General features: G+C 45.5%; 1 protein-coding gene across 1 annotated transcript in view; it reads right to left on the bottom strand.

The window, feature by feature from the left end:
- LOC144146556 (uncharacterized) overlaps positions 1-26,699 on the bottom strand; it is a 48,690-nt gene extending 21,991 nt beyond the window's left edge. Inside the window, exons 1-5 of the mRNA XM_077678500.1 lie at positions 26,571-26,699; positions 22,860-23,614; positions 6,127-6,184; positions 3,321-4,182; positions 1,104-1,422 (exon numbers count right to left, since the gene is read on the bottom strand). Of these exons, the coding sequence (XP_077534626.1) occupies positions 1,104-1,422; positions 3,321-4,182; positions 6,127-6,184; positions 22,860-23,614; positions 26,571-26,612 (2,036 nt within the window). The 5' untranslated portion in view covers positions 26,613-26,699. The remainder of the gene's footprint in view (positions 1-1,103; positions 1,423-3,320; positions 4,183-6,126; positions 6,185-22,859; positions 23,615-26,570) is intronic.
- Positions 26,700-27,143: the final 444 nt, after the last annotated feature.

The raw sequence follows: 27,143 nt of genomic DNA, 5'->3' as shown, positions 1-27,143 counted from the left end.
AATAGACAGGGCATTATGGCACGGTTGTTCTCGCGGGAAAAGATAAACGGCTTTGTCAGAAAGGCACAGAAAGCGAGGATCAACACAGACGACATCGGTGTCGGACCTTGACACTGAACCACCGTATAGAAACACCGTGTACTACACATCCGTATTGGATCCTGACAAGTTAATAAAAGCCATCAAGGAAACTAACTGGTCGACAGTTGTTTCCCTGAGTGATGCTAAGGAAGCTTTGGAGCAGTTTCATTCGTTATATTTAAGGGCTGCGTGTCTAAGTATGAACGCTATCAAATGTAGCAGGAAATATAAGCACCCGCATAGCCCATGGATGACTAGCGGACTTTTAAAAAGCCTCAGAATAAAAGCTAACTTTTACAGAAAAAACAAAAAGACAACCCTGCAACTGTAAACTTCAGTACCGTTATAAAATGTACTCTTCCCCTTTCAACGTTCGAATAAAACACTGAAAAGAGCGCTGCTATGAATCCAAACTCGCTAAACATAAAAAACAATCCTAAATGATAGTGGGATACATTAAACAACTTCCTTAACACATCCACAACCAGCGCTAATGTTGCCAAAAGTATCTTATTGGCATAAATCTGAGTCTACCCATTTGCTTTGCTAATGCGTTTTGTGAATAATTTGACTCTTGTTGCGCACACACCCGTAAAAATATAAATGGGGGTCGCGCCATCCACCCTGCTAGCCAGTCATTCTTTCTTTCACCAGTTACAGCCAACGAAGTGTTGCCACGCTTTATTCTCGCCAACATACAAGTGCTGGCCTGGATACGATGTTTTTTACGTCATTTAAAATTTGTTGCTCATCTAAATCGCGACACGCTCAGAAACATATTCAACCTTGTCTTCGAAACCCGTGTTTTTCCTTCCTCTTTTAAAAAAGCAAAGGTCATACCCATCCTTAAAAAGTGTCACCGGCCGTTAATTTCTAATTACCGCCCCATTTGTATTTTCCCCTATTAGTAAATTAATTCAGAATCTCTTTGCTAAACGCTTTAATAGTTATTTGAAAAAAATTCCCTCGCACTTCCCCGAGGGGGAGAGTGTGTAAGTGCGAATGCACGGTTGCATTCGCACTTAGGCCTCTCGCCGCTTGGCCTCGGGGTCTGCTCGACGTTGGCGTTTGCGAGCCGCGTCTTTCCGGCGACCTTCCTCGGCGTCGTCGAGTCGACGCTGCCGTCTCTGAGCCGCTTCTTCGGCCGCTTTCCCCACTCGACGTTGGCGTCGGGCCGCGGCTTCCCGCGCTCGCATTTCGGACTCCGCAGCTCGCCGTTGACGTTGGGCCGCAGCTTCCCGCGCTCGCAGTTCCTGATCGGCAGCTCGCTTCGCCCGCTTTCGTTCGGCGTCGCGGGCCCTCCGCTTCGCAGCCTTGTCTTTAAAACTTGCTGAGAGGTATCTCCTGATAAAAAGGAAGCGTTTTACATAGTTATCTCAGCTTTGAAATTTCGTGTCAGTACTCCTTTAAGCGGGTGCATTAGCCCTTCTCACGCCCGATTCCTGGTCAATCCCTCACGTGGGTATGTGCCATGAGGAGGCGCCCAGCACCCGCAGTCACTGAGCGGAGAGAGGAGGAGGAGAGTAGCGCGCGCCCATCTCCCCCCGTTGCTAGGGAAGACGAGGAGGAAGACCAGGAGCGCGCGCACCCGCAGCTGTTGCTATGCGGACTACGGCGGCGGACGATTCAGGCTCGCTTAAGAAGTGCATTCGCAATTAAAATCTCAATATGATCAGTTATCGCCACTTTCGTGTCTGATCGAGGCGTTCTTATAACCTAGCGTAACTTTCCTTACAGAGAATATAAAAAAATCTATCGGCACCGGAAATGTGCCGGGTTCAGTTTTTTAGATGTCACTGATCCTTTTGATAGGATTAATGAAGATGTTTAGTTCTAGAATTTATATCTCTATGGGATAACAAGGCCACCTAGAACATTATTAAAAATTATATGCTCAACAGGCAGTCAACAGTAAATGTATGTCAGTTATACCTTTACACAAACCAAAGCATTGCATGAAGGTGCACCCCAGGGTTCTGTTTTGTGTGCGCTGCTTTTTATTTTGTATAGTTATGACCTTCCTAATTTACATTATTCCTTTCATTATGTTTTATATGACGATGACACAAGAATATTGTTACGACGAAGAAGGGGTGGCTGTTGTGCAGCCTGCGTGCGCTCTGTCATCGCCATCGTTGACGTGGATGGTAGGCTATGGCACCATGGGTCATTTTCTGCCATGTCCCCTGGCAATATCTTTATGCGCTCATTCGATAACTTCTCTCAAATCGTCTTGAATCTTCTTGAACCGACAATCTTCTTGAACCGCGTTGTATGTAAACTTCAACAGACCAATGTCTTTTCATGTATATCTGTGTGTATAATGGAAAATAAATCATTTGTTAGTTCGCGCTTCGCCCCGTGCTTGTGTGCTCTTCCATGTCTGATGAAGTTTTAATACAGCGCGGTTCAATAAGATGCATAACCAACTAACCCCAGTTTTAGCCTTGTCGACACATTAATTCAATGAGGAAAACGGACTTCATCTTAATAACTGTTAATTTTCGGCGTTAAGAAGAAAAAGCAGGCTGTTCTCACAGGCTTTTCCAAACATCGAAGTGTTTAAATTCCTACGGCGTCCCAATTTCATGGTACTGTTGTTATTGTTCAGTTTTTTTAGTTCGAACTTACAATAACTGAAACTGCAACGGCGCTATCTTGAGGTTCCAATAGCGTGCTTGAATGATACAAATCAGTCCAATTTTCTCAACCGTCGGTGTTCAGTTAAAATGAAGAAATCATCAACGAATAATTCCCATTCGAGATGGTAATGTTTTATTTTCTCTGGGTTTCTGGGTGTTGGTAACGGCAGGGAAAATTGCGCTCCAGGTGAGCGGTCTATACCTTCTAGTTCCTCCAGATGATCGTGATGGATGGAGAAAAAGAAATTTCTGAAAAAGAAAACAAGGATACACAGTTACTACCCATTGCTAATCTGTGCATAGTATGGTTGAACTGCTGAGATACACGCGAAGATAGGTTTTGTAACAAACATTCGTTGTACGCGATCACATGATTTCGCGTTGTCGCTGGTGAAATTGATTCTCCTAGGGCCAATACATACAGTGGCGCAAGGGAACAATCATGCCATACGTTTTCGCCACCAGGTGGAATTGAGTTATCGGAGAACGACTCTAATGGATAGCGACCATGCATAATTGAAGTTGTCCATATCATGATTTCGTTTTCCTAATTTCTCATAAAAACACTCGAAAAAAAAAACAACTTCAATTACTTACACTTCTTCTTGCGGAGGAGGGCGTTGTAGTGGAATGGAGATCCAAGGCCGTAGCCGTAGTTCAGACCGTACGCACCGAGGCCATGGCCGAAACCGTAGTGCCCGACACCGTAGCCGACGTGGCCAACACCATAGCCGTAGACTGGGGCAGCGTGGGCGACACCGTAGGCGCCAACAACTGGGGCAGCGTGGGCGAAGCCATAGGAACCGACGACTGGGGCGGAGTGGGCAACGGTGGCCACAGCTGGGGCGTGGTGGACAGCGGTGGTGGTGGTGACAGCGGGGGCAGCAGCCACGACTGGAGCAGGGCGAACAACGCTGGTCACGGCGGGGTAAGTGGGGTAGCCGGTGGCGTAAGTGGCAACTGGGGCAGGGCGCACAACACTGGTCACGGCGGGATAAGTTGGGTAGCCGGTGGCATAAGTGGCAACTGGGGCAGCGTGAGCCACGGTGGCAACGGCTGGGGCAGTGGTGTAAGTGGACACGGTCTTAGCAACAGCTGGGGCAGCGACGGGGTAGGTTGCAACTGGAGCAGCAGCGTAGGCGGCGACTGGGGCAGCGTGGGCAACGGTGGCCACAGCTGGAGCGTGGTGGACAGCGGTCACGGCTGGAGCAGCGGTATAGGTGGACACGGTCTTGGAGACAGCTGGAGTGGCGACGGGGTAGCCGACGGCTGGGGCGTAGCCGTAGCCGAGGCCGAGACCAGAGTAACCGACACCGTGGGCGAGGCCGTAGTGGGACAGGCCATAGCCGGCGTAGCCGAGGCCCCCGTAGCCAAGGCCGTAGCCGAGGCCGTAGCCAGGGAATCCAGCGAGGCCAGCGAGGGCGCTGGTGGCCAGGGCGAGGAGTATGCACGCACGGATCTGCGAAGCGGAGTAGCGAGCAAAAGTTTCACCTTGTGCCAAGAAGAATGTATAGCTAGGGTAAGATTAAGCTTACTCGTTTTGTACTGAGATTGTTGCTTTTTTTTATGCTAACTCAATATAGAAAAACAACAAAGAAAATAAATTGGGTAACGTCATGCTTCTATAAAATGCTTATCGAAGGCAATTACGCCATGTATTTTTACATCGTAATCTATGCTTCAGCTTGCTAAATTGTCTATGGTATTGACGTTTCCTAAACACTGAGTAAAAAGGAACGTGTTTATCGGATATGAATGGAAAGTACGCTTAGCAGTTCGCTTCACTGTGTAAATAGCCGTACAATAAGATATTGGGCTATGAGCTGCAATGCCACAGAAACAATACGGTCAGGCACTATTGGCGTGCACTGAATTCTCCTGAAATCCTTATTTGAGAGCTATAAACTATTAACAGAAGCTCCTCCGTCTAAAGACGGCAATGGTTGAAATGCGAAGATTTCATGTGTGCGAAAATCAAAAGACTATGTTAAAGCCCCAACGTTGCTGCAATCAAAATCAAAGCTGCAATGATGAAAGTGGAACACTTCTGAAAGTCAAAGTGGATGTGTCAACATTCAAAGTGCAAGTTGCCTTCGAGTCAAAGCCACAACTCAGACGACAGCAAGCAAATTCATCACGAGATAGCTTAGCGGCCCTCCGCTACCCACCCGTGGCCTTTGTTGATGGTCATCGTCCAACACCCAAAGTGCCCAAGTCGAAAGCCAACGCGCGCGCTACGAACGAAAGGGAAATGCTGAGCGGCTCGAATGCTATTATGGCGCAATCGGATATACGTAGGCTTCATAACGCTAGGGATCCAGGTTAGATTGCATCCAGGTGAAGGGTCATCACCATTATGATGCTCCCTTTCATTGTGTAAGCTTGGCTTTCCTGAAGTCAGATTATGGTAACAACGCCGCAATCCGTGAGACCAAGAAAAAATCGCTTTTATTAAAAAAAAATAGAATACGCCTGCACAACCCCTAAAGCTGTAGTCAACCCCGATTTGGAGCTGTTAAAACGAGTGCCCTGCAAGAAAGTTCTTCGCTATAATCCTCGCCTTGATAAAATCAGTAGTTTTGTCAGGAATTTTTGACTTAATATTTTTTTACTCTAGACCTGATCGTATCAAGAGGTGGTGTCCGAACGATGTTTGTGAAGCGAAGGGGCAGAGATAACAGAATTTTATCACCTGAAATTACGGTCGCAGGTCACTCACTCACGAATGTGTTGTAATGCAATAACACACGTCATACGACCGCAGGGTCTGGCGGTTACCACGGCTGGTATCAGTCGCACCATATTTTAATTCAAACACGGAGAAAGGCTCTAATGATCTGGCAAGAAAATTTACATTATCGCAATGATTATAAATGTTGGTACATATTCCGAAAGTATCAAATAACGTTTAATGGTACATGAATTAAGGTTGCGCAATGCTAGCAGTCACTTTTCTTTTCAAAGTTACTTTTGTGAGTTATTTTACGTGCAGAACACGTTATCCTAAGTTTTGTAGTAATCAGAATAACGGAGTTACAATGGGGCTTAAACTTAACAAATGTGCATTTCCTGCCACTTTAGGGCTATTCTTTGGCTCTCCTAATATGGCACATGCAAGATGCATGGTCTGTATTCAGCACATTTCGGGTTTAAACGCCTACTTCCATATGTTTGTTGAACCCTCTTGGAGAAGTAAGAGCGGATCTTCAACAAAAAACTAACGTAGTACCTATGCTTGTGCCCTGCTATCTAATAAAACGTCCCTCTGCTAACTCAGCACGAGTGATGCTTTCCAAACATAGGAAATTACGTCCTAGCAGGCGATCACTTATGGTGCTCACTTCGATTCCATGGTTCTTGATACCTAAGTGGACTAGAACACGGTCAGTAGAAGCTTGCTTACCATGGTCTCTTTCAGCTGCTGTTGGTCCAACTGTTGATTTCGTGGGCGTTTGAACAGCCTTTTATACAAAGCGGCCCATGCGCGGCGCTGCAGAGGTTTGAGGGTGAAACAAGGGAAAAAAATACAGACTGACGGAAAGAATTCGCCGATTGCAAAATACAAGCAGCGCATGCCACAGTGCTTGTACAACCCTGTGCTTTATCCGCATAACGAATGAGCTGCGATGTGTCAGTGGCCGAAGAAATGTTTACTGCCTGAATAAAGCGGGACTCCGCACTGACCTTCAGAGCGTCATGCGTGTGGGTCATATGTATGCTTGCAACGGTGTACGCCTGATTCATTCTTGCGAAGACGACATTTTTCTCACGCCCAGCAATAAAATAGAAAACACTTCTCAACAGGTACGTCCTGTGTTTGCAAAGTGTTCTCGCACACAATAACCTTGAAAAATTGATGCCAACGATGGCCATATATGCAGCCACTGGGGTAACCATTCCCACATAAATTTGAGTTAGCGGTATGGCACTGGTACCGCAAAAGTAACAAATGGATGAATATCTAACGACAGTTCCCGTAAATAACGTGGATCACCTTTACAAAAGCCGAAAATATATTCTACCGTGTCGGTTAACTTTTAAAGAAATGAATATCTCTATATTCGATGAAAACTGGTAATACCGGATAGTTAACATGCGATTGCAATTGGAAGACTGGGCGACGACAGTGGCCTGCAGGAACGAGGTATGTAGGTAAATACCCTGTTGACTGTGGCTTGCTTGCATTTCGAATAAGGACAAACTCAGCATGTTGGTATCGGTTTATAGTAAAAGGCTGCTCGGAAACACAAACATTATAAAAATACAAACGGAGAGGGAGAGCGCTGTTTTTGGTCGCTTCGTTTTTTGTCTTCGAAAGCAGGGAGGATAACTAATTGGTGTGTCGGTAATCAAGGTAACATATAGCGTAAAAAAGTGGGCATGTGGCAGCAGGAACTGCGGGAATTGTTATGTGACGCCCGCCGGCGATACCCATAATTACTCATCTGAAGGGTTCATTGTGTTGGTTTTTCTACTGTTAGATTCGAGGAAGAATTGATTTTGCGTACACCGGGAAGACACGATAGAGAGATCTGTGCGTAAATATCTGCTTTTTAAGGGAAACTTTAGGCAAAAGAAGTTCCGTTACATCATCGTTCTTGCTCACGTAATGTGAGGGACGCCTTATTGCCTTCTTCGTATTCTCCGCTCCGCCAGAGTGCTACTTACTGAAAATTCGCAAGGAACTTAATGAAAGAGAACGTGGAAATTTTCAGACATAAACGTTATTGGCGGGTGAAGCTGTGTGTGCGGTCAACACACAAAATGCGCCCATGTGCACTCTCTTGTTTCACTCTCTTTTTCGTTGCCATGGGGCCTACATGGGCAAGGAGCATGACCACTAGCCCCTGCCTCACGGTTACATCACTACATGGAAGAATTGATGTCACGGCCCGGGCCTAATGTCATGTGCGAAGACAGGCCTAATATCACGACTGGAACTGTCTTCAATTCCCGCCATAATATTGCCGGTAGTGTACTGTCCACAATTAGGTATTCGTTGTAGCCATTTCGACCAAAGTGAACACCATCTAATACAGTGAGAGGCAGACAAAAACAGACAGAGAAAAAGAGAAAACATTAGTAAGTGTTGAAGGAGGCGTATTTGTGGCCTGCATGCGCGGCCGGCCTCCTTCTGTCATTCTGCGAGCAAGAGCAGCGTGGTGGGGCGAGAGCTGGCCAGCATACTCTGCCACATCCAAGCCACTAAGCCTACACAATCCTTCCGAGAACTTTGAAGTTGACTTATAAAATAGCAACTGCGCATTGACACACCATGAACAGAGCCTTTTTAGTTACAGACGCAAAACCAAAGGTGTGTAAGTTACAGTTGCGAATCAACAGATAATGAGTGTCACCGTTACAACCATGTAAACGCATATGATTGCAGCAATACGGTAGTTTAGAGCAAAATTGCCTTTTACTAAGCCCTTGCGAAGGCGGACAAAAACGCCGTGACAGTGGTATTTCTTAAAGTCAAATAGTCCAAAACGATGAAGGTTTCTGTAGCACACGACAAACCCGAAAGGCAACAGAAACAAAATGGAAACAAAAGAAAAAATTCTGCAGAAATTCAGAGTTATCTACTGATGCATACAATTCTTATGCTGCTTCTCTTCAGTGTGAGTTTTTTACGGCCAGTTGTTTTGCTGTTTCTAAAGCCTGCCGGACGAATTATCTCCATTTGCGCTGTTAAAGCGATTACAGGTGGAACTTCCCTGATATCTGCGTTTTTGTGGAAATGCAGGGCGTTACACGGTCCTGGATGGCGGGGGGAGGGGTACTCTGGAAAAATTCTACACATTAAAAAGTCTACCGAACAAACTCTGCGACAGCGACGCTGTAGATGTCACCACCGCAGCATTCGCAGCTTTGAAACACAAATACGGAAAAATCAGCTACTAGCGGCAACAGAAGCCGTCGTCAGATTTGGTCACTAAAGTTCCTGTAAGCTGTTGTAGAAGGTGTACGACGCTTGGTAGTTAATTAAAACCGTGCACCTTACGCCCAGACAAAACAAGACAAGGGAACACAAAATGCTCAGCGAAGGGGTATAGGCCGAGCCTGTATTCTGAGTCTACCCCGTTCCTTTGCACTTATTGTGTTCATATTAACTCCGTGCACGCACCAGCGCCGCCGTCCGTATACTGATGGTGAATTCTAGGAATACGAAGTCAGCCTCCACGTACATTCCAGCCCTCTCTGGAAGAGATAAACGGGCGGAAATTATTTAACATCGTTCGGCTGCTTGCTACACGGACTGCATTCATAACTGTCTACGAGATGTTCGACTCCAATCACGTACCACGCAGCTTGAGCGATGTTTACGCCCGAAAGAGAAAAGGCGCTTCGAGTGAGTTCATTCGCGGTCGCTGCCTCTGCAAACGAAGTCATTGAGCATATGAGAACCACTGAAGTGCAACGTGTATTGTGTTGTCACCGTAAGATCTCTGTCCTGGTGCACGCTGCCTGTATCTAATAAAATCGACAACACTCGCCCCATCTCAGTTTTGCCTGTTTTCTCGAAGAGTTTAAAAAATTGTACTAGAATACCTATTCACATATACCGGTTGCCATAAAATCCTGAGTCATGCCCATTACTGTTTTCCCTAGCAGAAATCCACTGAATTGGTCTTCTTGCTCAAGAAAAATTTTTATTACGTACTTTTGAAGTGAACCAAATAGAACTGGGATTGTTTCCTGATTTCTCGAAGGCCTTCGATCTTATCTATCAGAAAATTTCACCTGAAAGATCAACTATTACGGTATTTGAAGCTTAGCTCATGCTTGAATTTCTTATTTGAAACGTCGGTGGCACTTTGTAGCCATCGTAAATGAATATTCGGAGGTAGACACAGTTGAATCGGGTGTTCCCATATGATGCTTTTAGCATCTTTTCTCTTTATACTTTACATTATAGGGGCCGTAAACATTGACAAAACTGCAAATTATACCGGGTGCCCCAGCTACGTTGCGCCAAGATTTTAAAAAAGAACAAAGGCGTTAATCGAGGAAAACCCAGTGCGTAATGTTTCCAGGACAGTAGGGTAGCGGTCAGTCAGTCTTTTTCTCTTTAAGCTGGCTTAATTAAATATTTTAATCATACATTTAAATTAAAAAGTGGTCTCCCAATCGTTAAAATGTCAGCGACGCATATCTAGGTACCCACGAGAGGCACCAAACTGCGGTATTTGCAGCGACGAACTAATTGCGTACTCATTTATAAATTTCTGAGTGATAAACAAACCCCGCGACGTATGAAAAATACCATGTGACGGTGCTCCCATCCGCTTCAAAATCCAGCACCCTCAAATCTGCTCATTGAAGGTAACTGCTTGACCGGTCACACGACCGAAGAGAGAGCGCATCACCTTGATAATGGTTTGCAAGGAAGGAGCAGCAGCAGCAAGCTTCGCGTGACAAGAGTGACAGATACGCCACAAACCGGATCGCGATTTCTTCTTTTTTCTTTTCTTTATTTAAATCTGGCTAACTCAGAGGCAGCCTGTTCGAGGGCTCTGCGTTATGGTTTGAGCTAGAGTTCCTGTATGGGGCAGAGTTGCGCGTCCACCCGCCATCTTGAGTTCCAGGTCATACGGCTCTGGAACGATGGAGCGGAGCGGCGCAGGCACCGCGTTTTATAGCGCGCATAACAGTGAGGGCACGCGCCCGCGCCAGCGCGTCTGCCGCGGCTATGACGCAACATAATTCAACACAATCCGCTTTAATCCAATCCAATCAAAGCCAAGCCAAGCCAAGCCAAGCCAAGCCAAGCCAAGCCAAGCCAATCGAATCGAATCCAGAGCCCTAGGGTCCTATTCTCGGCTGCACAAATTGCCGGCATTTCGCCCATGTTTTTTTGCGTAAGCACGACGTAAGCAATCAGTGACGTGCTGCACCTATAGCTATGACGACATGAAGTGTAATTTGACGAGTCACTCATAAAGATAGCTACCAAGGTATCAAATATTGTGCAAGAAAGATATAAAAACAATTGGCATGTACTATAAAAATTAAGACGGTAGCTGAGGCTGGCGAGAAAAACACATTTCTGGAGGTCAAATTTGGCGCCAACACCACAAGGCGATCGAGTAACGTTGATCCAAAAGCGAGCGAAAGGCGGATGTCGAGCTAAAGAACATCACACAAATTTTTTGATCGTCTATATTTATTTCTTTCAATCGCTTTTATTAATATAGCTGGGCTCTCTGCTTCAATGCAAGCTTTGTTGCGTTATCACCTTCCCTGCCGCCATCGCCGCCACGCCATCCTCTGCTGCTATGTTACAAGTTTATGGCGTGATCACAGTAAAAGACGGCCGCGACCATCGCTTCTATGACACATAACAGCAGCGAAGCGCTACGCCTGATAACCGCGGAGAGCACCGATGCCGCCGATTCACTCATTCGTCAAGCTCGACTGCAATCAGCGTTGTAATGAACTAAATTGTCACTTTTCATTGTTATTTTTCTCTTGAGTTCGATCATGTGACTAAACAGCTTACTAGGACAAGTATGGACAAATGCCAGGCATTGGGTTCTCTCTGTCATGGAGAGACTTCTACTGCCCTCTTATGTTGCGGTTGCGCCAAACAAATAATTTTTATTTCATTGCCAAACATAAAAGCAATATACTGCATGTTATTTGTATGTTCCATGATCGCTGACTTGGAAGCAGTTGAAACTATAATTTGTTTCGGTAGGAAACATGCTTTAAACAGCGCGCAAGCGAAACTGCGCCTGCTGCAAATTGCCGCACATTTCGGGGCGCCGTAAGGCGGGGCAATATTTTGCCCTAATTTGCTTGTATTTTGCGACAAAAACAGCCGCCATTTTCAAGCTGTTACGTAGAATTAAGTCATTTTTACGCAAGCTGAAGTTGCCAATGCATAACGTAATCTTTCCCGCCAACTGTTTAAATTACGTCACTCCTTCTCAACCAATCACAGAGGGGGTGTGTATTACAAGCAGTATTGTTGTTGAATAGCAAAGACAGGCTTGCGTTGTCATGTCCGCTGCATTTAACCTGGTTTTTCATTTCCGGCAAAGAATTATGCGCCTTTAGTAACGAGAAATAATGCAAACATTAGAACTGGTGTCCGTAAACGACATAACACGTCAAAATGACGACAGCACACTCAACCGCTTTGTCAAACAGAAGCACGTGACCAAAATTAAAAGCCAATCAGAAAAGACTTCCGGAAAATTGCCTGAATTGCCGGAAATTTGTGCAGTCGAGAATAGGGCCCCCAATCCAATGCCCCTCGCGAGAGTGTTCGCTATCGGAGTGGAGAGGCGGTGAGCGGCGGAGGGTGCAGCTGGCGCGGGGAGTAGAATGGGGGAGGGGTGGACGCCGACAACGCCCGATGGATGCAGGGACACGGCGAGTGAATGAGATGCGTTCGCATCTAAAAAACGCGCACGATAGTCGGCTGTTTTCAGCTGACCGGCCGCCCCCTCCGCCGCTTCCATTACCGCAAATACTCAGTGAAGCAGAATAGCGTCACTAAATAAAGGCTTTTAGAGTATCGGCACTCTTTTCTCTCATTGTTATGAGCCGCCAGGATTTTCATTGGTCGGTCGGCACCACATGATGATTGTTTACAAATGGGCGCACCCATTTTGTTTCCGGGGGCCTTTCCTCTCTCTCTCTTTCTCTCTCTCTTTCTCTCCCTCTCTCTGCTGCGCGGACGTCAGAGCGGCTGGTCACATGAGAGCGAGTTCCTGCTTCGGTGTGTGTTTTCTGTGTTTTCCTACGCCTGATCAGCCTCTCGCAATGCCGTCTTATGGCGTCATCGACTGCTTTAGCGAGCTCGACGATGGAACCTGACGATTTTGGACGTCACAAGGTGTAGAAGTGAGGGAATAATTGGATACCAGTGACCCCGTTGGTCTGACGCATACTTTCCTGGTCATGGACTGAAGGTCACGGTGAAATCTTGCAATTTCTCAATGATGTGTACAGGTTTGGATCAAATTCTAGTTATTGAAATCGTTTGGACTTGGTGTAACGCCACTCTTACTATAGTTACTGCAGTTACAAATTCACTATTTAGTAGTTCGCTTGAACACGGTACACTATACTGTTATGTCGCTGCCGAATCACTTTTTGCAAGGGGACTTGGTGGTGCTTCGAAAAAAATGGGTTTAAAGCTGTCTGATGTCCCATTTATCTCCTCATTTTACCTCAAGGTGGCTAGGAGCAAGTGGTGTCAATTGCTCTAGGACTTCTTAGCGTATTCCCACTCGAATTCAATCGATTCGCTTTATTGTGTATATCAGTGCCTTCTCTATTGTATTACGATGCTTGTAATGATCGTTGCTACCCGAGCTTGTATGCGAAAGCAAAATTTCCATCGCAGTACTGTGTTGTGCTGCTCTTTCCTGCTATGTGTTTTTACTTACTGCCTTTGCTTTCTTTTGCATTGATCAATTTTTTTCTCTTTTTACTTATCTCTTGCGACACTTGTTTAACCAATGAAACCAGGAAATTGCAGTCGTGAATCCTGGGTGAAGTTCTGTAGAAGCCCATGTATACTTGATAAGACGCCGGAACAGCTGCGGTTCAGAGTGGTGTGCTCGCTGCACTTTCGTGAGTCGGCACTCCTGTGGCCCGGTTTTATGCGTCAAGATGCAGTGCCTAGTCCTTTTCTCTTGTTTCGAAGTAGTTCTGCTGTTGAGGCTTCCATTGCTCATAATGCTATGGGTTACAGGGAAAGTCAATTTTTCTGTGCGTAAAGAATATCTTAATGCATGTAGTGCCCACGAAAATTTTGTACTTATTTGTATATGTGTTCATTTTGTACAGTGTGATAAAGTTTGACGTTTATCCCGGAATAAAATTCAAATGTCTTGATTATAGCACGACTACGTGTTATTTTTTTCTCTTAGAACAGAAGCAAACAAACCGAGCAAGCATTATATAACCTTGATATACACTTAAGACACGCACGCAACCTGCGTATGTGCGACGCAGTTAAACAGCCCGGCAGTGCATTGGTAGAAATTTGTATCCGGGTGGGGAGGGGGCACGTTATTTACATGAAGGGTGGGGCGGGCAGAGTGGTCGAGTGTCATTTTGTGCTCTGTATCCCATGGCAGAAAAAAAAATTCCGAAAGGGGGAGGGGGGGGGGGGGGGGGCGTACGTGCCCGGTTTCCGGTTTGCCACCCACTAAAATCATGGTAAGACTGATTGTTTTTAAAGCACTTGAAGACATGAATACAGAAGTTTCAGAGAAAATACAAGATGTTTTTATCAACACCGGGGCGAATCATACGGCATTATGCTTAAGCACGTTTCTCTATTCACGAGTCCGTAGTTAAGCTGGCGTGAACTTGAAGCACACTCTTCAAGGGATTGCGAACTTGCGTCGGGTGGCAACGAGATCAGCCTTCAGCGAACAGACGCCTGTTAAAGCTATTTTAAAGTAAACTTTTCGCGCTAATGCCACCAAAATGACGCCACTTTTTCATCGGATCTTGCGTCACATTCGGTTTATATTTTTGTTCCGCCAGAAGTGTTCTTTCCTCACAGAGATGGCGCTAAGCCCCACGAGCAGCTTACGAGCCGCCATTTTCTTAACGTATGGGCTTCTATGGAAGCTTCCCTACCAGTTACATTTACATTGGCAGTACTCTTGGGTGTAGCTTATTTAGTAAAGCTGGAGCAGAACTGACTATATACGGGGTCTTGTGCACAGCACCGAAAGCGGGATTTCCTATCAAACTGGAACCCGCGGCATGTGGCAGTCAGACTAAGCGACTTGCGCTAAGCGATATACAAGAACTGGGGAGCTATATACACGAACTGTAATTTGGGAAGGAACCTCGGGAGCGCCGTCACGTGGAACTTTTCCTGTTTGGCGGGGTTTCTTTGTCGGTCAAAATAATTGAGCACACAATTTGGACGTCGCCGGAAATATCGTAGTTAGGGGCGACTGGTGAATGCCTACAAGTGCCTCATTGACACTTCATTGATTGAGACCGTACTTCTGGTCTAAGAATTACAAAAATTATAAATCTTAATATAGAAAAATAGTGGATGCTATTTCACGGTACTGGAAAAATTAGGCACCATGTTTTCTTGGAGCAACGCCGTTGCTCTTTGTTAAAATCTTGGTGCACGATAGCTCAGACACCCTGTATAATATATGCAGATGATAGCAGTGTCTTCTTTTCAGGTAGCCCAAGGACCACTCTGGAAGCTTGCGCAGAGGAAACGCTAACAACAATAATAAATTGGGTCGTTGACAATTGTCTAAGAATAATTTTCAGCCAAACTGCGGTGTTTTAATTTCATCCCAAAACAAAAAAATTCAGTCACTTTCTGTTTAATAGAACGACACAGATATTGAAGTATGAAATTGTTGCGAAACCCTTGAAATATGCTTCAATGAAAAAAAAAATGACTCCAATCCACGCTGTGAAGGTAATTCGAAAGCAAAACTTTAAACGACACCGACAACAATTGGCCATGACACATCACTTGAATTACCACACGTGGCTCTACAAAGAGCGAAACCAGACATTCTGCCGCCCGTTACCTGTAATCCGCGGGGGCCGCGTCCCTAACGCAGCAGCAGCATCGGTCATGACCGGGGTAGAGCGGCAGACGCCGCCGCTGTAGCCCGGCCGTGATTTGGGGGAAATAAAACGGAGAGGAGCGTCTTTCGAAGGGTGAGACAGCGGAACCTAGCCATCCTGATGTGCTAGCTTGGGCCTACACCACCGTGAGACACAAGCGCAGACACCGAAACAATTCCACATGTGAATTTACTCATTCCCATTTATACCAGTTTAAACCAGTTAGTTTAGTAAGTTTGACATTAGTGAGAGCGCTGTGGGAACTTTTATGACATCAATTTATCAGAACTCGTTGCTACTTTCGTCCTGTGTAATACCTCTTAAAACCCAACCGAATTGGTATTCACCAATTTAGAAAACGGAGTCCCATTTGTGTCAAGCACTGCCCAAAAGGTAGCGTTTCTCTAGAGGGCAGATGTATGTGGTGTCTACATTTTGTTTTCCCGCCCTGCAAACTAATCCTTAACGTACGTTTGCCGTATGACCACATAATTCCGTCGGGTGCGGGTGACCCGGGAGGTCTTGTAGAACAAGTTAATCAAGCCGTGCGAAGGCAGCGCGCAAGGGACGCGAAGATGAGCCCCGACAGGCCCAAAACAACCGTCGCTAAAGCAGACGACAAAGCCGTACCGCCACCGCCGCCGCCGGCGAGCAGGCAATTCCGCTCGGGGAACGCTTTGTAAATTCGCCACGCCATTTACAGTGTGCTCCGTGAATGAAACCCTCCGCACTCTCTTCGTCCCCCCCCCACCGCCGCCTCCGCCGCATCGGGATATTGTTGTCCCGCACTCAACGAAAGAACTGTTGGCTGGCAGAGCTAGAAAGCTTTGCTTTAAAAATGATGTAGGGATACCAGATATAATATTCTTTATTTACATCAATCCAATTGAAGGAGAGGAGAGAGTAAAAGCGAAAGCGCTTGAGGGAGCTCCCACCACCCTTACAGCTGGCAGCGACAGCAAGCCGCAATTGAGGACAGATTTCGACTTTTTACTATGCTGATAATATATTACATATATCTTTGGCGCTGAACGCCCAGCAGGAGGTACCTATTAGCGCCCTACACCCAAAGCCCAAGCGTTAGGCGTACGGAGTGCACACCCGAGAGTTACAGTGGGTATTCCAGAAAAATGGTGTGTACATCCACAGCAGAACATACGCGCAGTGTGGTATTGGCCAAACAAAGAATCCATCACGGGAAAGCTTTGCGTTCAACCATCGTTGTTGCTAAGCAGAGGGTCCATGATATTTCGTTAACCGGGCAGTGGGTCACTCCTCCCTCAGATCGGCCATAGAACGCCAAAAAAACCTACCATGAATAATGTATGACTATACTCAAGACAAACACAAATATCCCCTCCCTGACAAATGCTTCAACAATATTCCCAAGCTACCTGGTGGTAGCTCCAAATTGAACTAGTACAATTTCTAACCCCTGTAAATTATCATTGATTTATTCAGGAGCTTACAAATTCTAATATTCCCTGTGTAAAAGCGAAAGAGAAGATTTAGCTCATATATTGTTCAGCTGCACCGAGGACCCCCCTCCTAGCAGTCTGCAATGACCTTAATCAGAGCTGTGGGTGGGCGCGGTGGTCAGCACCGAACCATCGATGCTAGTTTTGGCCGTGACAAGGACGCCGGAAAATGCTATAAGCCACGGTGTTGTCACCATCCTCTGTTTTTATTTATTTACAGAAGTTTTATTTATCCACCCATTGCGTGCTCCCATACACAAGACGCTATTGCTCTGCCAACAAAGTTTATTGGGTTAAAAAATTGAAATTTAAGTATTTGGTTATGGCGCTATGTATGAAAGTAAACTACAATATTATGGAAGACACTTATTAAAAATCTATTCCTTGTTATTTTAAAGTCTATTTTGTACGGAAGTAAAATGTTTGCATAAGTAGCAGCGAGACCTGTACCACCTGGAAGCGCAAAGCCTATATTTCAAATCGCCTGCATGGAGTCGAGTGTGATATCTCCTATGCGCACGACCAGCAGCAACCAACGATTGCAATACGGAGGGCGTTGATAGTGTTGTGATTGATCCAAGGGTAGAAGGCCGTGTACGATCATGAAGCTGATTGTGTGTAAAGAAGAAAGCTCCCCGAATGACACTCACCGCCCCATATCAAGTGGAGTTTCGAAACATCTCTTCATAAACCGGTAACCGGTTTTTATTTTTTTTTTCGGTTCACCTTCGCTTCAGTTCAGTGTGCTACAAAATAACTGTCCGTGATCGTCCTCAGTTCCGGACAAAATATCGGTTAGATTACGGTTTCGGTTCGGTTCGCGGTACCGGTTTGACCCTCCGGGTACTTGTGTTATAAAAACTTCTCATGATACAAACCAGTCAGCCTGGTGCTTAAAGTTCGTCTTAAAGGGAATCTATTCTTCATGCAAGAATTCTTACTCTTCTTGCGCGCGTAGGTCAAGGGTTGGTCTCCCATGGAGAGGAAGAGCGTCGTTTTCTATTTTATGACTACTTTCGTCGTTTCACCAAATACTCCTGCTCTTCCCTCACTCACTCACTCACTCACTCACTCACTCACTCACTCACTCACTCACTCACTCACTCACTCACTCACTCACTCACTCACTCACTCACTCACTCACTCACTCACTCATTTGGCACTCACTCACTCAAACAGCATATGCTCTCTAAAGAACGTAGTAAAACTTACAAAAACAACAATGAAGACGGCAGCCGCAAGGTACTCATGTCAACTTCTTTCGTGGAAATGGTGTGCACAATTACTTGAAAACTCCACCAAAGGCTGCATACCGTTTTGCTTTAACAACGTGATCGTGGTTTTCGTAACTATTGAGGTTTTGGTAGTAGTACAATTAAAAACTCAAGCCGACAGTCTCGTCAATTTCTTTCTTCGCTTTCTTACATTAAAAACACCGAGTGATGTCCCGCCAGACCGACGGAATAATAAAACATGCTTCTGGGATTTTTGGGTTTCAGTATTGCTATTAGGTTATTTTGTACATAAGGCTCGTTTATTCATGAGACATCCCTGTCTGTCTGTCCTGTGTTTTGTCTCCTGCTGTTCCCACACTTGCTTGGAGATGGACAGAGAACGGGCTGGAAATAGCCGCCTAATAAAGCATGGTAATAAAAAATTGAGCTGAAAGAAAAATGACATCGGAGATACTTTTAACGCTCATATATAACGTTTTTTTCTTGCAGCTGACGGACTTGTATACCTGTATATTGAGGCAGGAATATTCTTTCACCAGCGCAAGACTTTCGACTGCCATTCTTTAGTAAGGCACAGCATTACGCTTGCCGTGTGCGTTAGTGCACGCGGGCCATCACTCGTGATTCAATGGCTGCCTGGTCATTCTGGAATAGCAGACACTACTACATCTGATGCGGCCGGTATCGCTTGCCAGTCTCTACGTAACACAACACTGCTTCCTTTCTCTCGCGAGGATGGCTGTGCCCTTATCTATCAAACTGGATGGACTGAGCAAGGGGCAGGTTCCTCGCGGCGGATATCTGTCTCTGCGTTGCCTTGACCCGCTCTGTAAATGCCATTTTCCACCGTACGTAACCAAAGCGTCTGAAGGTGTGTTGCATCGTCTGTGTCTCAACGTGGCATACATCCGAAGTTCAAATTTTAAAATTACGTGGGAAGATTCACCACAGTGCCCCACGTGAGCTGTGCGCGATACTACCGAGAACTTGTTCCGTATCTTCCCGCGATTTCCCGCTGCGCGAGCAATAGCGGCTAGCTAGCTGCCTGTCTCGTGTACAACCTGGAGCAAAGCTTCACTGGTGTCCCTTTCTTGTTCGCTGGGACAACAACAATGACTCTTTTGGGAAAAAAATTCTCCTGCGTTTTCTGCGGGATTCTGGACTAGAGAACATTTTGTAATTCTTGAATTGTGTCCATAGCTATACCTGTGTGCGTTTGCGTCATCATGTGCGTTTTTTGTGCTTTTTGTTGCTAGGCACTTTGTGCGTCCTCTGTAACATTCGTTCAATTTTTTACTCAACTTTATATACAGCTTTATTTATTGCATTTCATTGCGTGACATTTCTTAATTGTTTTCTCGCTAATTGTTGACTTCCCAATCTCTCACATTTACCTAACTGCCTTGTAACCCACATCTGGCGTAACAAGCACTGCCGCTAGCAGAGCTGACCTCTCCAGCACATGTTAAAGAGTTCTCTCTCTCTCTCTTTCTCTCTCTCTCTCTCTCTCTCTCTCGCCGTCTTCATGAAACCGATATGTACGGTGTGTTCAGTGGAGTTTAGTTCTTTTTTTGCTACTGTGCTTTCGAAAGCAGCAGCGGGATTAATTTACGCGCCCCCATCTTGCTCATCTGCACAAGAAATCTTCACACATGCTCCAGAAATTTAAAGGAGCCGTGAAGAGAAAACGTAAGTTTGGTTCACTCAAAAGACGGCCTTGTTAGAATCATACTTACACTAGTTATAACGTAAACGTCGCTCAAAATAAGCTATATAATTAGTAAAAAAAGGGATCGGCCGTGCGACCCACTCGCTCCTTTCCGGCAACACAAGTATGATGCCCTACCAGCCTGCTCTGCGATTGGCGGAGGCCAGCAAAAGCAAACACAAATTAGTGTAACCTGATAAGCTTGCAGAACGAGCTATTTAAACTTAAATGTAGGGCACATTCTTTTTAAAGAAATAAGAATGGTGGGACAAACAGTGGAAGTTACGAAAGCAAGTGTAAACATAGAAGTGCTGATGCGTACTGCTGTTGGCACTGCGCGCACTATGCTTGGTTTAGCAGCACAGCACTGCGGGGCTTTGGAGTGGTCTCAGACGACACTGCCGATTGACGCAACCAACAGTGTCTTACGTGACCATATTCGCCGAGCGAGCACTATGTTTCACGAAACGGTTTTCTCCCAGAACAAAAACAAGCCAGGTTTAAATACGGTCGAAAACAAACCAATGGCAGAAAACGGCTTGTCACGGTATGGTGGTGCCATCTAGGTTCAGTAACGTAAACAAACGCGCGAACGCCGCCGCAGGGTAGCTCGAAGCCAGCGCCGCCGTACAGGAAGCAGACATCCTTTAAATGTTCCCGCGGTTCCGCAGTTGGGTCAATGTGCTCAACGCGTTGTTCTTTTCGTGTCCCACGAGACCCAGCAACGCGAAAAAGATAAGATGATTCAAACTTCGCCAGTAAACTGCATTGCGGCGATACTTTTAGCGCGGTTTTAATACAATGACTTGCTTTGGTGGCGAGCGTGTGACCCAAAATGGCGGCACCAGCATACACGTCTCTCCAACCGGTACGGTAGACGCGTTAATCAAGGCATTCTAGGCTGCAGAGCGGTCAGCTCCTGTGATGTAATTGCAGACCACGAAAACACGGGTCAGCGGGAAAAATTATAATTTTAAGTTAGGATGAATAATTCATCAGCGAATAATGCATCGTATGTATCCGGACAAGCACTGGGGGCACTATAAAACACGAAATCTTTCGAATTAAACCAACTTGTGTTTTGTTTTCATGGCTCCTTTATGGCTGCGCAGATGAGCGTGGTTTATTTGCAAATATGTTTCACATGTTTTATTAATTATTCCTCCAAAACCCCAGTGTTTTCGCTACTCATGTTTAGATCTATTTAGGTAGTGGCTTTTCGTGCTTCTTTCAATATCAATTCTACTTTTCTGCTTTTGCAGACTTTAGTTACCTGCTTGTGCATTCTTTTACGCTTTGTAACATTTTATGGCTTGTTTATTTCACGTACCACTTGCTTCAAGTTTTACGCAGTTCTATCATTATTGCTCCTCATTTACTAAATCTATGAATACTTGCGGCACTGTTCGGAGGGTTTTTCGTCCAGGCGTCCCACTATAAATACTTATAGGCGAATGTTTGCTACAACTGCCGTAAACACCGTTTTATATCCGCATTTGTTGCTTTTCTGCATGAAGCAACGATTCTGAAAACGATAGTGTTTCTTGGGCTACGCGAAATGTTTCGTCTGTTTGTCTGTCTGTCTGTTCCTCGATTCAGCCAACGGGCAAAAACTCCGCAGAATTCCTGAACCAGACGCTTCTATTACCAAAACATTTCCAAGCCACTAATTCTATGCACATTTAATGCTTGTCAACGTTGTTCGGGGGAAACAATTTGGCACATTTAAAGCAATACATCCATACATTAGTGGTATTAACTGTGTTATTTTAAATAAAAGTACGTGGCTTTTAGGTTTCTTCAATGGCAAATAATGAAAGTCGCGTGGAAAGCATTGTTCTCAGCAAAAATACAAAATCCGCAGGCGCCCGAGCCTCGATATTGTAGTGGCATTCCAAGTAGTCCCAAAGGAATAAAAGGCTCTCGGGAATGGAGCGCTAGCAGTGGAACATTGGATAATTGAATTTGCTTCAGTAAACCGTCACGGTACTTAGAGGTGGGCGTGAAAGACTGGAAGAGAAGAGCGTGAGAGGTGGGAGTGCGTGAGAGAAAGGTGTGTTACGTGAAAAGGGTGACAGAAGACTTTCAATGGACGACACTCGTCGTTCCTGACATCCAGGCACGCTGGCATGAACTCCTGACGCGTATGTGGGCATTTTGGTTGGTGACGTCACAAAATCTTGAAAGGAAAACGGATTTCAAGTAAAGTAAAATAAACGTTATTAACTTCAGCAACAGAGGCCCAACAGGTACGGTTTTGTAAAGAAAGTCGCACATTCAAAACTGTATTGTACCATCAATAAACGAACGCAAATGTGAGTTCCATCGTAGTATAGAATTTGCGGACTTGGTTATGAAAAGCCTAGCGGTTTGGATTGTATTGCTAAATAATAATAAGTTATCTTTGTATTGAGTTGGAATCGTGTTTCTCGATTGACGACTTTGTGACACCACACGCACAAATGCTGAAATTGGCGACAGGAGGTCATACCATCTTTCCTGGATGTGCCATTCGTGATGCTGGAAGCAATATATAAAACGCTGGCTTGCATATTTGAATTGGGGGGGCTGGAACCTAATTATACCAGGCCTATCCTTCTCACTTTTCGCTGCTCAATTATACAACCGAAAGAATTGCACAGCGACACTAACTCAACATGGTAATTTTTTATTTTCGCCTCTTTTTTATGATGTGGTAACGGCCGCGAGAACGTAGATCTTGGTGAGCGGCCTTCACATCTCATTTCTTCCAGATGGTCGTGGTCACCGGAGGCAGAGGAATTTCTGAAAAAGAACGAAGGTTCTTTATTACTACTCGTCCCACCTCCATGCACGGTATCCGCGAATTACTTAGAAAGAACTGAATATAAATTTCTGAACAAAAAATTGGTTTTTACGTTACACATTGACATTGTATGGCTGTGTCGCTCTTGGCATGGCTTCTCCCTGGCCCTAATAGACCATTACGCAAAGTAACGTTAACTACTACAGTCTTTCCCATCAAATGACATTTAATTATATGAGAACGCCCCTACTCGACTGCGAATACGTAGAATTAAAAAACAGGAATGGTGTTCCCTACTCTTCTATCTCTTTTCGAATTCCTAATACTAAAACAAAAAAAAATGCACACTTCAAGTACTTACACTTCTTCTTGCGAAGGAGGGCGGTGTAGTGGAAGGGAGAGCCGAGGCCATAGCCATAGTTCAGGCCGTAGGCGCCAAGACCATGTCCGAATCCGTAGTGGCCGACACCATAGCCGTAGTGGCCAACACCATAGCCGTAGACTGGGGCGGCGTGGGCGACACCGTAGGTGCCGACGACTGGGGCGGCATGGGTGAACCCGTAGGACCGCACAGCTGGAGCGGCATGGGCAACGGTGGCCACAGCTGGGGCGTGGTGGACGGCAGTGGTGGTGGTGACAGCTGGGGCAGCCGCCACGACTGCGGCCGGGCGGACGACACTGGTCACGGCGGGATAAGTGGGATAGCCAGCAGCGTAGGTGGCGACTGGGGCAGCGGCGTAAGTGGACACAGTCTTAGAGACCACTGGGGCAGGAACGCGGTAGGTGGCAACTGGGGCAGCGTGGTGGACGGCGGCCACGGCTGGAGCAGCGTGGTAGGTGGACACGGTCTTGGAGACAGCTGGAGTGGCGACGGGGTAGCCGACGGCTGGGGCGAAGCCGTAGCCGAGGCCGAGACCAGAGTAACCCACACCATGGGCAAGGCCGTAGTGAGACAGGCCATAGCCGGTATAGCCGAGGCCGTGGTAGCCGAGGCCGTGGTAGCCAAGGCCGTGGCCAAGGCCGTAGCCGAAGCCGTATGCAGGGAATCCGGTGTAGCCAGCGAGGGCGCTGGTGGCCAGGGCGAGGAGTATGCAGGCGCGAATCTGGAAAAAAAAAAATGTGATACGGAAAGAACTTTAGTTTCAGCTGTAGATGTGAAGGTGGTAGCTAGAATGAGATTCGTGAAGCTGGTTTGTATTTGTGTTGTGTTGTCAAGGTGGGCGAACAGAATACAGGAACTACTTGAAAGTACATAGTCCGCTTAGCGTTTATGCCCACAATGTCCTGGGAGGATTTGCGTGAGTCTGTTTCGTCCCTTCGGCAAAGCGGTTTTATTTAAGTCATCTTGACTGTCATATTACGTAAGGCGGTCTCTTGATAATGATTCATTTATCTGTAATGTAGGAAAGAATCTGCTTCGGTTCAGTCGCACGCGGAAAGCGCCCTTGTTTGGGTTTAGCGCAACCCTCTTATTCGCACCTTTTTCATGTGCATGTGCGGTTCTAGCGCACCTTTTAACGTGGTGTACAGGAGAATGTGGGGCGCGAAACAAAATATCTTTTAAGTGTAAGCCACCCACAGTGCTACATACTTGTCACGGGAAATATCTGAGCTTAAATGTTTGAATTCTCGCTGTACAATGGAATGCATGTTTTAGCATTGAAGATTCTTAGGTCAGAAGGCATTTTCGCAAAATGTCGGCATAGAATTTGCCAACCATTAAAACGCAATTTTTGTTTTTGCGGCTGCAAAGACGCTGTTATAAAAGAGGCTGTACCGAGTCTAAAATATGCTGACGCAGTTTGTTTTTAGTACTTCTCACCGTACAAGCGATACATATCGTACGAACTGAGTTTTTGAATGTAAGGCGAAATAATCATAAAACCAGTGTTCACGTAGCATCCGTCACGGCGATTATTATACGATAATTGGTACCGCAAATGTAAATTACCAAAATGCTGAAAACAATTGTTGGTCATTCTTCCTTCTGTTTACAGTGGGAGCTACGTAGTGGAATACCATGTTACGACTCAAAATGTTAATGTACTTTTAATTCCCGTTAGTAGCCATGCCACTTGAACTGGTGTAGCATTGTTAAGGTTGTCGTTAAGCCTGGGATAAATGGGTAAGTCAGCAACATTTTCTTGCTGTATGCTTCTCTAATAACTTGTAAAAACGTTGCAAAACATTTCGGGAGAAATTACAGATATATATGGAGCGGTCGCCAACCACTACTGATCTATAGTAAAGGAGTTAAGATAATTTTTTGCCATGTGCATTTCTTAATAGCAGGCTACGGCACTGTTGCACAAATATGAAAGATCTCTCCAGCGTTAGCGGGCCACAACCTAACGATGCAGTGTATTTGCCAATATTAAATATGTTACTCTTGCTCTAACAAAAAATTAAAACAGCACTTTGCGCCCGAGAAAATTATAATTCTTCGGAGCAGCTCAAATGTATGTGGAGGAATTAGGATTTTTTCCTAGATACTTTTTGGATGAAATCATTTACCTAATAGTTCGCGTTCCATGTTTCTCGAAAAAATGTAAGGAATGACTCACTGGCTCGGAAAATGGTATTTTATTGATCAGCAAGACTGATTGCCACCTTATAAAACTACCAGGGAGACCCACGTGGAACATGTGAAACCCAGTAACAGAATTGCACCATAACGCAAGGTTTGTTGTTTGGCGCGACTGATACGTTACAAACTACGTTTTAAACATCGTACAAAAGTGGTTCATAAGTGAGACCCATAGAAAATTTTAGAATGCTGCAAAGCTGATAAATGATAAAGCACGACCCGGCACAGGCACTTAGAATCTCATACGAAGATGAGAGAAAGTGCATAGTTTCGGCATTCATTTGGCTAACCTTTTTTCTCGCTGGTGGCTCTTCCTCGCAGGGTTTGTGGTTTGTTTTTCTACTGGCAGAATGAGTTGCATGAAGTGTTGCATTAAGCCGAATGCGGGCACATTTTTTTAGGATAAGGAAAGAATTCCCGCAGTTGAATCTCCAAAGTAACAACACTTCCCCGGAAATTTAACCCAATGGACGTAACCTCGACACACCCCGTCGCTTCGTCTGCTGGGTAATCACGCCAAAGCAAAAGGCTTTTACTTTTGCCTAGACCAGCAGTAAACTACTAGCCTTGGTTGTGCGTGCCAATAGTTACCACTGCTCAGCACTATTTACGGCAGCGTTTTTCGGCTATTTCAAATGCATCAGTCGTACCAAAATTAAGAGGCCCTTGGATGATAGCTAATCGGAAAATATGAATGATAGGTACGTGTGGGGATGTAATAGGTGCTAGAGTCTGACCATTTTCCCCTGTTTCCCCATGCACATAGTCTTAAATCTGCATATATACAGAAAGCTTCGAATGCGTATTTAATAATTACGCGGGGAACTCCTCGTCTAAACCCCACATAGATACACAAAGTTTCGAATGCCTATTTAGTAATTACGCGGGTCACTCGTCGTTATGCCGTGACATCTTCAGCTGGCATTCTATCTGCGGTCGACATGCGTGATGTCTCGGCTGTGGTTTGACGAGAATATGCTTTGGCTCTCCTAATGAAGCATATCGGTTGGAAGTGGTAGAAATTAAAACTTCAGAAAAACATCTGCTTTTCTATGGATAATGGAATTAACGATATGACGAAGTGACGTTGTTTTTCAACGAAGACTTTAAATACGATGATTTTCTAGGTATACCCTGCTTGGAAGAGGGAAAACTGAAATGTTTATGTGGTGCTGAACACGTGTTTCAGTGGAAAACGCGCCAAACCGTAGCCAAACCTTATAATAAAAGTTGCCTGGTCGCTGTGTGCCACAATAATATGGAAAATAATGAAGGTTGTGGTCGAAAAGCCCTTGGATCATCAATAATGCATTTGGCATTTTATGAAGAGTTACCTATCTGAATTCAAACAAAAACGTTCTGTTAGGTTCTTTGCAAACTACGTCTCTCGCTATATAACTAATTAAAGGAAACACCTTTCGATAGTTTGGGACTGAGAAAATGACTGGGGCTTCGCCAGTTGACGCTCTTACCATGGTCTCTTTCAGCTGCTGTGGTCCAACTGCTGATTTCATTGCCGGTGGAGCAGCTTTTTATACAAAACGACATGGGTCTGGCGCTGCGGGGGTACTAGAAGGATTGGAGGAGGAAAACGAGAGACGGAGAGAAAAAATTCTACTTTTGACGAAAACAACAACTAAGCCTGCAACCCTGCCGGTACCACCCTGTGCTTCAGCCGCATAAAAAATGAGCTACAGTGTGTCAGTGGCCGCTGGGTTTATTTCTGTCAAGAAATACGCCGGACTTCGCATTGACCTTCACCGGAGCACGTGTGTCTATGTGAACCGTGATATCTGTCTACGCTTGATTACATCTCACGATAGCCAAGTCTTTCGCGCCCAGCAATAAAAGGGCAAAGAACTGCCCACACATTGCTCCAAACGAAAGCCATTTGCGGAATACATTGGGTTGAGCACCTCAGCATAAAAGTGGGTGCAAGACAGATCGCATTGGTCGAAAAAAAAAAAGCAAGCGGAAGGCCACCTGAAAAACGGCCAAGTACATTAAACAAAAGCCGTTTTGCCGAGAGGCACAGAAATCGCAAA

This window comes from Haemaphysalis longicornis, unplaced genomic scaffold, assembly GCF_048455015.1.
Source record: "Haemaphysalis longicornis isolate Haplotype H1 unplaced genomic scaffold, Haemaphysalis longicornis Haplotype H1 scaffold_7, whole genome shotgun sequence".
In the NCBI taxonomy this organism is placed as follows: Eukaryota; Metazoa; Arthropoda; class Arachnida; order Ixodida; family Ixodidae; genus Haemaphysalis; species Haemaphysalis longicornis.
This window is presented reverse-complemented; position numbering and strand designations above follow the sequence as displayed.